Source organism: Nesoenas mayeri, assembly GCF_963082525.1.
Source record: "Nesoenas mayeri genome assembly, chromosome: 7".
Taxonomy (NCBI): domain Eukaryota; kingdom Metazoa; phylum Chordata; class Aves; order Columbiformes; family Columbidae; genus Nesoenas; species Nesoenas mayeri.
The window spans coordinates 23693682-23708316 of record NC_137551.1 but is presented as its reverse complement, the minus strand read 5'-3'; the positions used below and the strand labels follow the sequence as shown (position 1 = coordinate 23708316).

General features: G+C 37.4%; 1 protein-coding gene across 1 annotated transcript in view; it reads left to right on the top strand.

Annotated features, from left to right (window-relative positions):
- The window catches only part of BLNK (B cell linker), a 98052-nt gene that overhangs the window by 52398 nt on the left and 31019 nt on the right, over positions 1–14635 (top strand). Inside the window, 1 exon segment of the mRNA XM_080347390.1 lies at positions 12951–13016. Within this exon segment, the coding sequence (XP_080203516.1) occupies positions 12951–13016 (66 nt within the window).

The window sequence follows — 14635 nt, the reverse complement described above, 5'->3', positions numbered from 1 at the left end:
TAGTTCTACTAATTCCTGTTAATAGTGAATTGTAGCAAGACAAATTTTAACATAGTTTATTGCATCAGTGGATGGGAACAAAACAAAAGAACAAAAATTAACTCAAGCAGGAAAGAAAATGGAGCTTGAAAGTAAGTTAGAGAATGTTCCCTGTGACAGAACAGGGCACCAAAGTCCACATTCATCTTTAACATCTTTCCCCCTTTTTAGCCATACAAACTTCAGAAGAAAGTCTATGCAGTGTCCAGTTCCTTGTACGCTGTGCAGTGGTATAAAAGCCCAAGTCAGTATTGTTCTGCATATGAGGTTTTTCTAGACCAACCCGTTCTAGTTGTTCATCACTATCCCCTCCTCACAAGTCATGGCCCCATGCCTTCTCCTCTTCTACCTGCTCTGTTCTTCTCCTCTTTGTAGCAAAAGCCTCCCCTGCCTCTGCCCTCATACCATAAGGGCATAATAGCCATTAAGGTCCTGTGGGTCACCACCCATTGCCACCTCCAGCAGCCTTCTGTCTCAGCCTCCAGTTTCTCTTGACAACTTTCCACTGTGCAGTACGCTTTGTCATGGCAGTAGCTTTTGTGGCACACCCGCATTTTAGCTCAACAAAATGTAGGCTGAATGCAGAGTCACATTAAATCACAGTGCTAACTGTATGCAGTCTTTGAAGTTGAATTTTGCAGATGCAGGGGGAAAGGAGGTCACCAGTTCCATTGCTGATGAGTACAAACAAAACTTCTTTCTATAGGATTGTTAGGTCTTGTTTGTCAAAGCATGGGATTGTGATTAGATGATGAAGCTCTCTAATCTTTATTTTCTCTAGCTTTCTGTTAGTTTAGACAGGTCATGAATCTGTTTCACCTCTGGACTTTGGAATGGAATGAGATACAAAATGCAAACTACCCCAAATATCACTGTAAAAATCCCTTTTTTCACCCCCCGTGTGACTTCCCCAGTCAAATCCTCCTGTTGCTTCTCCCACTGCCCTTGCTGTGGCGGAGCATCACCTCCACCATCTATATTTGTCCTCCTTTCTTCCCTTCCTTCTGCACAAGCATTTCATGATAAGAATCCCTTTAAAGTAAAAAAAAAATGTGAAACCCCACAAACCACTCTTTTTTTCCTAAACCTAAATTGCTGCATAGTAAATTATCCTCATACAGAATTTCCTGCTTATGACGCTGTTTGTAGAAAAGTGTGTTTAAGTGTGACAGTGATCAACCTATGTTTTAAATGAAATGTGGACAGAATGATGTGATATAATGTTGAAACTATAGGGAAGAGCCCTGGTTTAATCTCTGTATATAGGTAGCAGTGTAAGAGTGTAGTCTGTTCACAAGATCAGCTGTGCTTATATAGTACCCATAGTTTCATTTTACTTGTGCTGACAAAATTGTTCAGTCACTGGCATAGCTTATTCCAGCCTCATACGCACACTCTTCCAAATAAAATTAGGCCTTCTAGTGATATTGTAGTTTTGCCGAAATAACTTACCATAGAGGCATTTGCCAACTATAGCAATCACAAATGAATGTTAATTCCGTGACTGTCCGTTATTTGGCAAAAGCTAGCAGTATGTATTGGATCTAAAGATTTGGCTTTTAAAAAAAAATAATAATAAATGACCAATAGCCAACAAAACAACCCAATGAATTAATTGTATTGGCCATGGAAAAAATAAAATAATTCCAGAAAACTTGGCATAATAATTTTTCAGCATTTTTCAGAAAACTGTAGCACATACAGCTGTGCGGAGTGCTAGATACCAAAATTTGTGACCCACTCTTTGATGTATTTAATGGAAATGCCACAAAAACACTGCTTTTGTAGGTATGCATACAACTGCAGGAATCAGTTAAAAGTCATTTTTAGCCATCTTCATTTGTGCAGATGGTTTATAAGTCCTTGATCATCAGAAAAGAATATATCTGCTCATTATGTAGTGTTTTTTCTAATATATTTGATGTAGTTTTAAATGGTTGCTGCATTAGAGGGCCCATTTTAGTTTTATGTAACTTCTAGGTACCCTGAAGCATGTTACAATATGATAGATAAGCAAATATCTCTTTTAGAAAACCCCTATCACTGGTTTTATGTGCTCAGCAGAGAATTTGAAAACTGATGGAAAAGAATGGCTCAAAGTGACAGTATTTTCTCATTTGGCTGTATGGAACTATCTGAGATTTTTGGTAGACTGTAGAGGACTTTACATACTGTGTAAATAAGTTTGTTTTGTGACAGCCATAGTAAATGACTGAGGTGTAAGAGAAGCTTGGAGATTCTTTTAGCATCTTTATTCCTAATCTGTTAGTATATACCTTTTGAACAAGTTAACTTTCTGGACATGAAATGCTAGAGGTTTACAAACTGAATGTAAATTATATACTACATAGTAAGTATTTGAGAAAGAATTAAAATAATACATCCTGAGGCAATAATATTAAAAAGATGAGCATATATTTTTCAACCTTAATGCAAGGCCAACTGGATGAAGTAGCCTATTAGTACAAGTTGCTATACTATAAGGCTAAATGATTCCTTCATGTCTCAAAACATAGGCGCTTTAGGCTTCAATGCAAGAAGCACAGAGGCAGCTTGCTACTGAAGCTGTACTTAGATGGACAGCTTAACCTGGCGTTGGTCTGAGCTGCTGCCAAAAGAGCACATCCCTTTCTTCCACATTTCAAATACACTGCTTGCCCTCCCTCTCATCTCTGCCTCACTGGCACTGGGCTTCCCATGACCATGTGATAAAGCTGGATCTGATCCTGCTCATATCTAAATTGGCAAAAGAAAAAAGAAGTTAATTTCCCAGCTGGAAGTTCCATGATTCATCATAGCTGGGTAAGCACTGAGGGCAGAGAGGAGCAGAACTTCCATTTTCAATGACAGTCCATGGGGGTTCCATTAAAGTGGCCGTGTAACCCTAGTGACCAAAACAATTCTCTAAAGTTGTTACGAAATTTAATAGACTTCAGTACAAAATAAACAAAATGGATAGATGCCTGAGTAGCCTCTACTAGGTAACTGCCAGTGCCACCGACATCTTGTGCTAAAGGCATTAGGTTTAATAATTCATTATAAATGTAATGCTAAAGGTGTAAAATACAACATTGCAAATTTTGCTATGAGTTTTACAGGACTTGAGCAAAAATATGCAGAGGAAAACAGTTGGTTTCACTTCAGTTGCTAATGGGTAAGAAAAAAAAAATGGAAGTCATAAGAGAAGAAAAATGTTATGCTTTAGTGAGCAACAGGAGAGAGTTCTTGTCTCCTTCCAGCTTGGGCATTCTTGTAAAGAAAATGCCTGAGAGAGGGAAAAATTTTATCAGATAATGGAAAAGGAAGTACTGGGCCATAAAAGACAGTTTAAAAACCATGCTGAAAATCCACCAATGGTTTTTTTTCCTTTACTCTTATCCATGCTGGGCAAGTATGAACAGATCAATAATGCAGTACTTTTTTAAGAAAAACTTTGACTCTACAAAAAGCAATTTAAATTTATGAAAATCCTAAAATAATTGATTCTCTTCACTTTTTACATCTACTTGGTGTATCTAGAACCTAGAGATAGATATATATATATATACAAGCTACTATCTTAGAGATTGGTGAATATTGGGCAGTGTTAAGACATCTGGGATTATGTTGTCTGTGGGAGTAGGCTAACTGGAGCATTTCAAGTTTACTGCCATATCTAGAAGCTTTAGTCTGTTTTATCTGGCTGGCAGAGCACTATTTGGTAGAGCAAATGCAGACTATTGTGCATATAAATGCACTTTAGTTTAAGAGAAAGAGTTAAGAGGTTGTTTAGAAAAGCCTCCCTTTTCTCTAGTACACACAGCACCTTGACTTGAAACTGTTGAGTCCACAAAGTTTTCCAGCCCACAGAAAAATCACTCAATTTTTTTTTTAGTTCTTTCACAGTTTGTGAATTTACTGGATTAAAATCACTACATTAGAAAAGTATTTTAGTTGCAATTTTAAATGACACGAAGACACTGAAGATTGCACTCAGGTCATGAAGTGAAATTATTCATTTCATTTCAGTGCTTGTGTGCCCAGGTTAGCAGGACCTTAACACAAAATTTAAGTACTTAACAAACTTTAGGGTAGTTGAAGTTAGACATGTGCTTAAACATCTGGCTAGACCTTGGTCAAGCCCATTACATAATTAGACAGAGACTTTTTCAATGTCCTTTGATAGGTGACTAGAACTATAATGGCAGATTTGAAATTTGTGAAAGAGGAGGAAAAACAAAAGAACTCACTCTAGAACACCAAATCAAAATTAAGCCTTCACTTTTGTGTTCAATTCACTAAGTTCTCTTACTTTTTCATTCACTTTCATGTCACTCATGTGCCTGTAGTAGCCTTTCAATCTACATGCCTGCACAAATGGCAGAAATGTTCTCTCACCTTCCAAAAAATGCTTCTAGAATTGTGACTAAAAGTAATGTTACCACTGACAAGTGGTAATGTTCTGGGTCCATATGACATCTTGTCTTTATTTACTTCCCTGCAATGATTTTGTGGTTCCTCTTTTGGTGAAATATAAAAACCACTTTACTCTTACATTTCTGCCCTTGCTCTCCTTCAGCTACCAGGCTGTAGGGTACTAGTCCTTCAGGGAGGTACAGCGCTCAGTTTTAACTGGAACTGTATTTTACAGTAATCTAATGTGTTTAGTTCCCTTCTGCTGCTTGCAAACATTTCAGAAAAAAATGAGTAAACCTTGTGAATGTAGCTTCTGTGTGGGTTTTTTGGTTTTGTTTTTTTTTTTTGTTTTTTGGTTTTTTTTTTTGATTGGTTGGTTTTTAATATATCAGCTCATATGCAAACATCTAGTGCATAGAAGGGATCAGTTAACCAAAAAGGCTCGGAACAGAGCTTGTCAGTTACAGAACAGAAAATATCTTTTAACTTTTCGTGACATGCAATGCTCACTTGACATATTAAACTAGCTAATTATTTTCTGTGCTACTTACTGTATCACTATTATTCAGTCAGGATAAAGGGGAGAGCAAGCTGGATAGGAGAGGTGTCCAAACCTGAATTGCCTTCAGCTGTTATTAAGTATCTATATTTTTTAAAGTTGTACTAAAAAATGCCTGGCCATCACTGCCTTCTGATATTGAAAAATAGCTGTGAAGCCCCCACAAGGAGTAAAGAAAAATAACAGGAACCAGGTCTACTAGTCTTCTCTGCTAAATGAAAGAAAAATGTAACTGCAAAAAATACTATACAGTTTAAACACATGAAATCTTTGGTATTGATATACTGACCACATATAGTCAGAACAAGCCTCAGCCTTGATCTAAAACAAGGAAGCAGTTGCACCAGGCAGTTGGTGTCATTGGTAGGGCTTTGGTTGTCTCAGACCCACAGATAAATCTGCATAGGTTCTTTTAATGCACAGAATTCCCAGTCACCTTAAAGCAATTATACTATTTAATTTCATGTGAGGACTGATTTGTGTCAAAGCTGTATCATGCCTTTATATGCTACATATTTCCATTTACTCACTCTAAGATCGTACTTACTAGTACGAGAGATTGATAGCTTCTTTGTGACAGTTATGTAGAGGGCATATGAAGATTAAAAGTATAATCAATATTTAGCCTTTCTGTGCTTCTGTGTGTACTATGTAAACACTAATCTGCTCCAATTGTGGGGTTTACCTTTAGACAAAGAAGTGGATGATTGAAAAGTGAGCAGAATATGATGTTATTCAGACGTTTTAAAAAATCAACACACTTGACAAAACTAAACTATTTATAGTTATTTCCTGTTGTGCTTCTCAAAAACACAGCAGAAGACAATTAGTTGTTCCTTCTTCCTCTCAGATAGGTGTCTGTAATTGACTTTTCCCCATGAGCAAGCCTCTTCCAACTTTTCTTCACAGCTTTGAGATAGCTTTACAGATAAAGATCAAAGGCTCAGTGCCTTGAACTGAGGGTTTGGTGTCACAGGTTACCGCCTCCAGCTCCAAATGTCTTCCTCTCCCACCATGAAAGGCATTGCAGGGGGTGAGCTGCGATAAGCCCCCAGAGTAGATGAGGGGCAGTAACACCCTATCCTAGACCAGCAGCCACTGAAGCACTTTATCTGATTACACCTCAAGAATTCAGCTATATTTTTATGCATTATGCACACATAACAGCCATTGAAAACCTCAACTCCAACCCAGCCAGCTGATGCCAGCCCGTGTTTCCCTGCAAAGGAATTCCACCCTCGCTGTTGCAGATAGCATAGGATATAGGGGTGTGTGTATGGGGACATCTGAAGCACTGAAGGAGGTCTAACAAGAGGAATTAGATGCTTTCTGGTTTGGGGAATTTTCGTTTGCTTTCTACTGAGCAATTAGAAGGGAGGTGGAAGGGATTGGAGTTATGTTATACAATTAATTGGGTTGTTTTAGATGCACAAAACTGGCAAGTAATACAAAAACACATCTTATGAACAACACTCATCCAGTTCAATGAGATCCATGTTCCACAAAGACTATGTCAGGAGCACTGTATTAATGGAAGCCTGTTGTAAGAAATGTGGCACTTTTCTTGTTCGTTAATTTAGCTTGAGAAGACAGTTTGAGATAAGAGCTTCAACCTTTTGAAAATTTCAAGCGGTACTTCTACAAATCTCCTTCTAGGTGAGCAGGTCATGTCCTCTTCCCCAGCCCCCCAAGAAAACAGGAGATTTCTCCTTTGTCCAGAAAAAAATAACATTTAATTTGATCACCTGCACACCTGTTTATAAAACTAGAGGGTAATAGAAACACAAAATAAAGACCAGCTGGGGAGAAGGGGCTGACATAATTGTGCTGTGAGAAGCAGTAAATGAGGATGCTGGGCAGTTCCTTCTTTAGTTTCATATTTTAATGTGTTTTTTTCAAATGTCAGAGGTAGCTGTAGTGGTTTTTAACTTTCTGCTCTTTAGGTTTTGGGATTTATCTCCTAATAGCTTAGTGGTTATTCTCCAAATTCCATTATACTCTGGCTTGCGGTCTGCTTGCTTTTTTGTGGTTCTTTTCTGTAAAACTTAATAGCTGAAGCAGGTGGAGTTTGTGGGGGGATGTTTTTGTTTGAAGTCTATATCTGTACCTCCTAAATCCTATTCTAGGTTTACAGTGCTAAGCATCTGAATTTGAATTTGCCTGAAAACCAAGAAGCTATTTGTTTTTTGTTTTTATGTGATCTGTTATGCTGCCTTTCTCAAGACAAAAAATGAGGAGCTATACCTACCTACAGTGAATGGAGGTATTAGCGATATTTAGAAAATGGGACCTTCTAGACACAGAACTACAGAATGCCCTGGCAGTGATAAAGATGTACTCAAAAAGGTATAAGAAATGAAAATGGAGTGCAAACTGGTTTATTTACAGTGTGATGATTTTTTAAAAATTATTATTACTATTTTGAAACCAATTCAATCTCATCAGTTAAGATCTAACTGACATTAGGAGGAAGAGAAGGAATAGGCAGGTCACTTAATGCTGAATGTATCAATATTGCTTACAAAGCTTCCCTTGCAGACCTGTTTGAGATACCCTGTTCAAAATTCTGCCCTTTTTTGACTAAAGAAACTGGTTTGTGAGTGCAGGTGGGGATTTTTCAAGAGGCACAACAGATAATTCAGACAATCCTGTTAGCACCGGAAATTCTAATCCTCCAGATAAACACAAATAAGTACGCTTGTAATATAGGAAACTTCCTGTGATTCATTTAAAACCGGTTTTTGTTTTGCCACCACTCCCTACTGATGCTACAGTCAGCCCTGTTTCCAGAAAAGGTACCAGCACCACTCCCAGCTGTGCACACAGCCAGATGTGCTGCAGCAACTGTGCTCAGCGCTCCCACCCCAGAGACCACGTAGTACATTTGTACAGCAGAGGGGTGTCACTTGCTATGGGCTGTTACCACGTGTTGTAGGCAGATGTACAGCTAAAATATTGACAGTGCGGTCACTGAGGGTCCAAAGTCCTGGATTTGCTGTGCACAAGTAGGTGAACCTGCTGTTCATGCACACAGGAGGTCCCTCTTTGTTAGCAGGAGCAGGGGGAGGCCACAGAGGAGCCATTCATACTGACTGCTCTGAGCCATGATATACATATTTACACAATATATATTTGTAAATGTCTTCACAAATTTAGAATAAGGATAAATACAATTTCTCAAAAATTAATCTAAGTAGTGGGAGAATTCCTTATTACACAAATCTGCCTGAAATTAAGACAGACTCCCCTTTCTCAAGTCTGGGACTCCGTACCTCACATCTGAGTTAGAACCTTATTACATACTGTATTATTCTTCATATCTATATTTTTCTCTTTTAAAATAATATTTTAATTGTGAAAGCTATTGTGGGATAGCCTGTGTGCAAAAGAGCCCAAATCTTCCAGGTGACGTTTGAGAGTGGGTATGTGTCATAGGCCAGGCCCACCCATCGCCCTTCACTTGACTCACATTCTTCATATGCTGAGCTGTGAGCAGATCAAAGAGAGGGTGGGTTTGTTTCATTTTGGTTTATCTCAAGGCAGCTCTGCCAGTTCTTGAGCACAGCTAGGTATTTTGTGATTCAGCAAATCCTTTCAAGGTATATTGTATTTGCAATGGTAAGCCTTTCCACCTTCCTTTACATATGTATCACAGCTAGTGACTCCTTTATCAATACACCTGATAATCCTGAATTGTTGGAGGTCAAAACTGATAAGATATTAAAAAAAAAATCAACACAGGGCTAGAAAGTGCTTCCCTTTAAGAGTTGTTGAAGTATCTTTTTGTTATTCCCTTCAACATGTAGAATTTTTAAGGTATTTGTAAGAAACCGAAAACTTTTGGGAAGCACCTATAGCAAAGTCTTCCAAACTTCTCATCTGCACAAGTTTGGAAATCTATTCTCTATACAGTGAGTTCCTGATCAAAGGGTCCCATCAAGTCTGTACCTGCCACAATTAAAGTGGGTCTCAAAGTAGCTATCTGTTGCTGAAAAATGTTTTCAAAGATTAACAGTGACACAGACTGCACCTTTATCTGCAAGCCTGACTTTACATAAAAAGCTCTCAACCAAGCTGAATCAAGAGTTGGTGCTTGTAGTTAAGAAACAACTCTTGAGTTTGACCTCTTCATTAGCTTTAATTGCATGCAATGCAAGGTAAAACTAGCATTACCTATTATTTTTATTTACAGTATTAGCTGATTGAGGTCTTTGAATGTTTCTAATATCTGTTCATCTCAAGAGAATAATCGGAAAATAAACATTAGTTGGTTACGAGGACCTGACTCAGATGTGTTGTGAAGAAAGAGGTTGTAGTTACGCACCTGCAGCAAGGGCTGTCTACACTGAGCCATGGTAGCCTCCATTTCCTAGATACTCTCAGGGCTGCTGCTCTGATAAGTTCTTCCCACTATGAAACTCTCTACTTGGAGTACTGTCTTAAGCAAAGAAAAATATTTGAGAGCCAAACAAGAAGTATTTGAGAGCTAGTCAGATATGCGGATCGAGGCAAAACCTTAAGTGTGTAAATGCCCTTCTGTGCTTCAGTTTTGTCATCACCCTGGAATGTCCTTCAGGCTTCAGTTTGAGACCCTCAAGGTTTGGAGAATCCTCTTGCTATAGGCTTTGCTGTCTGCCTCTCGTTGTTTCTCCCGTCTCTCTAAAATCACAAGTCAGTCAGACAGTTCTCTGTAAAACTTGTCAGTTGTAGCCTGTTATATCACTTGGCATCTCAAGAAGTCTCAGCCTCTAACTGGACAGACTGGTTTTTGCAGCTTGTTCAACTTCATGGGTCAAAGGAGATTCCACTTGAACTCAAGTTCATCCATGTTGACGACTACCTACACTTACCATTATACAGTGCACTGGTTATCTGCTTATTCTCATGGGCTTGATACAAATTGAGTTGTCCAGAGGCAACAAACTATTAATAACTATTCCAGCAACTTCTACAAGAGGTACATAACTTTTGAGATCTGAAAAAAAATCATACAAATATATATTAGACACTCCTTAATTTATCACAATTTATAATTAGAAAATGGAATTACTCCAGAAAAAGAATGAGGAATAAGAAAGAGATGTTTTTAGGAAATTTGATTATGCAAAAATGGGGATGTTTTGCTTTCAGTCCATCTGCGTGGGAAAAATATCTAAACACACTAGTAGCAGCACATGCAATTATCTCTAATGCAACTTTTAAAAAAAATGGAAATATGTATTAAAATGCTCATTAAAACTATAGCCTTATTGAGTGCACATGGAACACCCATGATAGTCTAATCAATTCATGATCAAATGAAAAGCAAATTGTTTTGGGTACTTGTAGTTACAAATTTTGGGGTGGGTTTTGTGTGTGTGTGTATTTTTTTTTTATTTTTTTTTTAGAGATCAAAGTGACAATATAAAATAAGTCATGTGAAAAATGAAACACCTTGTTTTTCAAAATAAAGCCGTAATTTTACTAGTATAAAGATACGTTAATGTCAGAGGTGAGCAATAACTGGTATTCAGATCTAAATCTACACTTGTTGTCATCGTTTGGGTCCTATCTCTAACAAAAAATAAATATAGGAAGAAAAATAACTGATCCTTAAATGCATTTCTAACTAAAGGCTGGCAAGGACACAAACACTTGCAAACAACCATTCTCCACAAACTAGAACTAAACCATTTAAACCTCCTCTCATTCTTTTCATTCCTCATTACTCTTAATTTATAAGCAATGCCAGGTACCAGCTGGGGCACAAGACAGAAACAGTAACTGCAGAAGGTGGCTATTTGTGATGTTTCGAGTATAACCAGAAGCTTAATCTATTAGGAAAAAGAAAAACAAAACCTCAGAGAAAAGCAGAAGTTCTTCCAAGATCTTCAGCCGGGATTGCAGGCTTAATGTATCTGGTTAGTTTAGATAATAATCTAAACTATTCTTGTAGCACATTGTTGCAGAAAAACTTGAAACGTTTTGCTGTGCACTTGTTTCTCACACCTATAAGTAATACATTTTTTTATATCAGCAGGTAACACTATCCTTTTGCTGTAAATTAATAGTATGTGTTTTGAACAAAAGTTGAAGATGTGCTTGTGAATTATTTGTCAGTTATTCTCATGATTTTTTTTTATTATTTTTTTTTTTTCTGAGTTGAGAACCTAAAAAGAATAGGTCGAGGTGTTTGGGGTTTTTTGGGGGGTTGGTTGGTTTGTTTTTAAGTAAAATTGGGCAAATATTTAGGCTCTAGGAATGCTTTTAAAGTATCCGACCAATGACCTAGCCTCCAAAATAGTCCATGCTGTTGTATTACAATGCTGGTGAAAATGTGGAATATCCTTCAATTCCAGCTGACATAATGAAAGGATCAGGTTTTTTTGTTATGTTAATAAACATTATTAAGACTAAAATTAAGCTTCATTATTTACTTCACAATTCCAAAAATTACAAATTACAAAAAAATTACAAATACTCAGTTATATAACTGTTCTTTTTAAGCAAGTCTCATAAAGTAGGATTAATTGTCATTACCACAATTGCTCTAAGATCGGGAGCAGAATTAGGAAGGTCCCTTTCAGCATAAGTATAATTCTTGACTGCTACCTGATGCCTTGGGTGGTTACACGTCTGCTCAACCTGAACCACGGACTGCAGACAATTGTATTATGTTAGCGCAGTTAATTTCCTGGGTTTTGTTCAGCTAATTCTCATCTGATTCCAACTCCTTTTGAAAAAGTTATTTTAATTTTTAAGAGACAGCTGTAATTACTAATGATGAAGATGGAAAACAATTTCTTTTTAGTGAAGCTCTATATGTTACTCAACCTTCTGTATAATAAGGTTTCAAGTTTAAAGAAAGTTTTTTTAAAAAGGAAGAAAATACTTTGTTTGTACTTCTTTGTAAGCAAAGCTTCCAAGGGTCTTTTGGTAGCCTGAGTTTGCATCAGAGATAAGGCAGGCAAGACTAAAATGTGGAATGACACAGACAACTTGTAATGAAGAATGGAAGACAACATTTTTTTAAGCCCTTTAAAAAAAAAATAAAATCATTGCTTTTCTTTACTAATTGTGATAAAATCTTCAGGTCAAGTCTAATAAAAGATACTTAGTTGAAGTGAACAGGAAGAACATACACTGTGTGAAGAAACTAAAAATATATATGCATTCTACAGAAGTTTCTAGTCTGATCAGACTTCCAACAGGTTTTATTATAAAATCAATCTTTTGCAGAAATTTTTATCTGTGTTCCTGATATTGACTTGATTTTTGTGGTGTGGTAAATGGGAAATGAGGTGGGACTCCAAATGATACTTGCTGAGTGAAAAATGAGATATTCAACTTATATTGTCTTGATTACAAGTGAAATTTTAATGAGGTCAGTGCAGGTGATGAATAAAACAATCTGTGATTCCAGATCAGTCCATGTAACGGGAGTGCTGAGATCACAGGTTGATACAGCTCAGAGTCACAGATACTCCAATGGTTTCTCAGGTGGCCTGGGAATGTATAATTTTCCCTCTCCTATTAAAACTGCAAACACTATGGAAATGAGGTAAACTGTCCACAGATGAAATGATGTGTTTAATGTCAGATATCGGAGGCCATTTTCATTATAGCTGTGGAGTGTTGTAAAGTCAGTTCTGAACAAAATGCTAACATTGAAATATTCTAAACTATCAATTTAAGCAACGATGTTCCTTCCTGATGCACTTACTCTTAAATCGATTGTTTAAGCTGCACTTAATTGTATTAAGGAGAAGGATAACACAAATCATGACAAAGAGCTTGGTTAAAAAGGGAGAAAAACTTCATACACAAATGATTTAGCAACTAAATTACTTATTGGACATATACTAAGCATTTTTTATGTGTGACATTTTACCGGAAATGCATTTCCTCTATTTTTCTTATATAAATGAGTGTTCAACCACATGGAAATTTAATGCCGGATTTGTTTAATATCTTACAGGAAGCTTCAAAAGATGGTGCATGACATCAAGAAAAATGAAAGTGGGATAATAAACAAATTCAAAAAGTAAGTTTGAAATGCCAATCCTATTTTTATCAATTTGGGGAAGCTTTGCTAGCATAATGTATAGTACTTTAGTGGAGGGAACATGTTATTCTGAAGGGATGTACTTCAGTGTATGTAAAAGCTTCAGTCCAGACTGTGACTTACAGAAATGTCATCAGTATTAAGAATACCACGAAGTAGTTACAGAACTGGCCTTCAATGGGAGGTTGTGTTTGTAGCCCTGAAAAACAGTATTTGACTAAAATGCATTTTTCTTACGTATTCTTTGGGAATGACCATCACTTGCTCTTTAGGTGTGTTGCCTTTCTCCTCAGGCCACTGTTTAGACTACCTGCTGCAATTAAGTTTTGAGATCCACCTTGAACCAACTTGTCAGACATCATAGTTAGAATTCTAATAAAAATGCTAAGTCCTCCTGTGTTTCAGTCCCATAAAACAAAACCCGGCATTACCTAACATCCATATTGCACTAAGAAGTGCTAAACAGCATGCATATTGATGTCATGTGCATAAGAGTGTCATAAAATATTCATGTGTATTTATACATAGAAATTCCAGTAATTCTGCATCCTTGTCAAATGAATACACTGTTCACTGTTTCCAGGCAAACATCTATTTAAACCAATTAGCTATTTAGCACACTTTTTCTTTTTCTTAATGCAATAGCTCATTTGCATTGAACTCCCATTTGGATGTGATTTTTCTCATCCAGCTGTCTTTCTTGATATGGGTCATTGACAACAAAAGTACTAAGTACTTTAAAAATTTAATTAGTACACAGTATCTGCAGTGTTTCCAGGACGACCGTATTAAATTCTAGAAATACATCTCTTGTGCATAAAAGGCACATAAGAACACGGTTTAAAATTGTTCTTAAATAGTGACCATGACGGCTCAGTTCAAGGAAAAGAAAAAGCATGGTTTTAACAAGAGCTACTTCTAGGTTCACACAAAGTGATCGGTAAGCTTGTGGGAGAAGCAGTAGGGCTCTGCCTGGTTTGGCTGTGCAAGGGCTCTGCAAAGCCAGGCTGCTCCTGGCAGGAGGAGGAACCTGAGGCTGCAGCCCCTCCGCTGGGGCCTCCTTGTCACAGGGGTGTTGCTGTCCACAAACCCTGAGCAGGCTATGATGGTAACACCTGATATATCAGACAGATTCTTGAGATCACTTTCTTACTTTACTCATCCTCTTTCACTCCAGCACTGTTGCAATTCCCAGTAAATCACAGTCACGTGGTATACATACTTGTTATTTCCACACATGCACAAAGCAAATTTTATGCCTTATGATGACCTTCTTTCAACTACTTGGATCTTTATTCATAGCATGTTTGTTTTTAACACGGTGTGTATGTAAATAGACCGCTGTGTTCAGTGATCTATCTACAAAAAAACTCGTAGTTTCACCTCAGACCTGCTCACAGGGAAGAGCTTCTAGGCTGGTGGGTTTTTGGAGGGGAGGGAGGGGGTAAGAGACATTGCCAGGGGTGGCAATGCTTTTTTTAAGGAAGAGTGGCTTCCCACTTCAAATTAGCAGTTTAAATGTAGTAAATATTAATCATGTTGCAGTGGGTCCTGTTCAAATGCCTCAGAGAGGAGAACAGATGGCAGAAACAATAGAT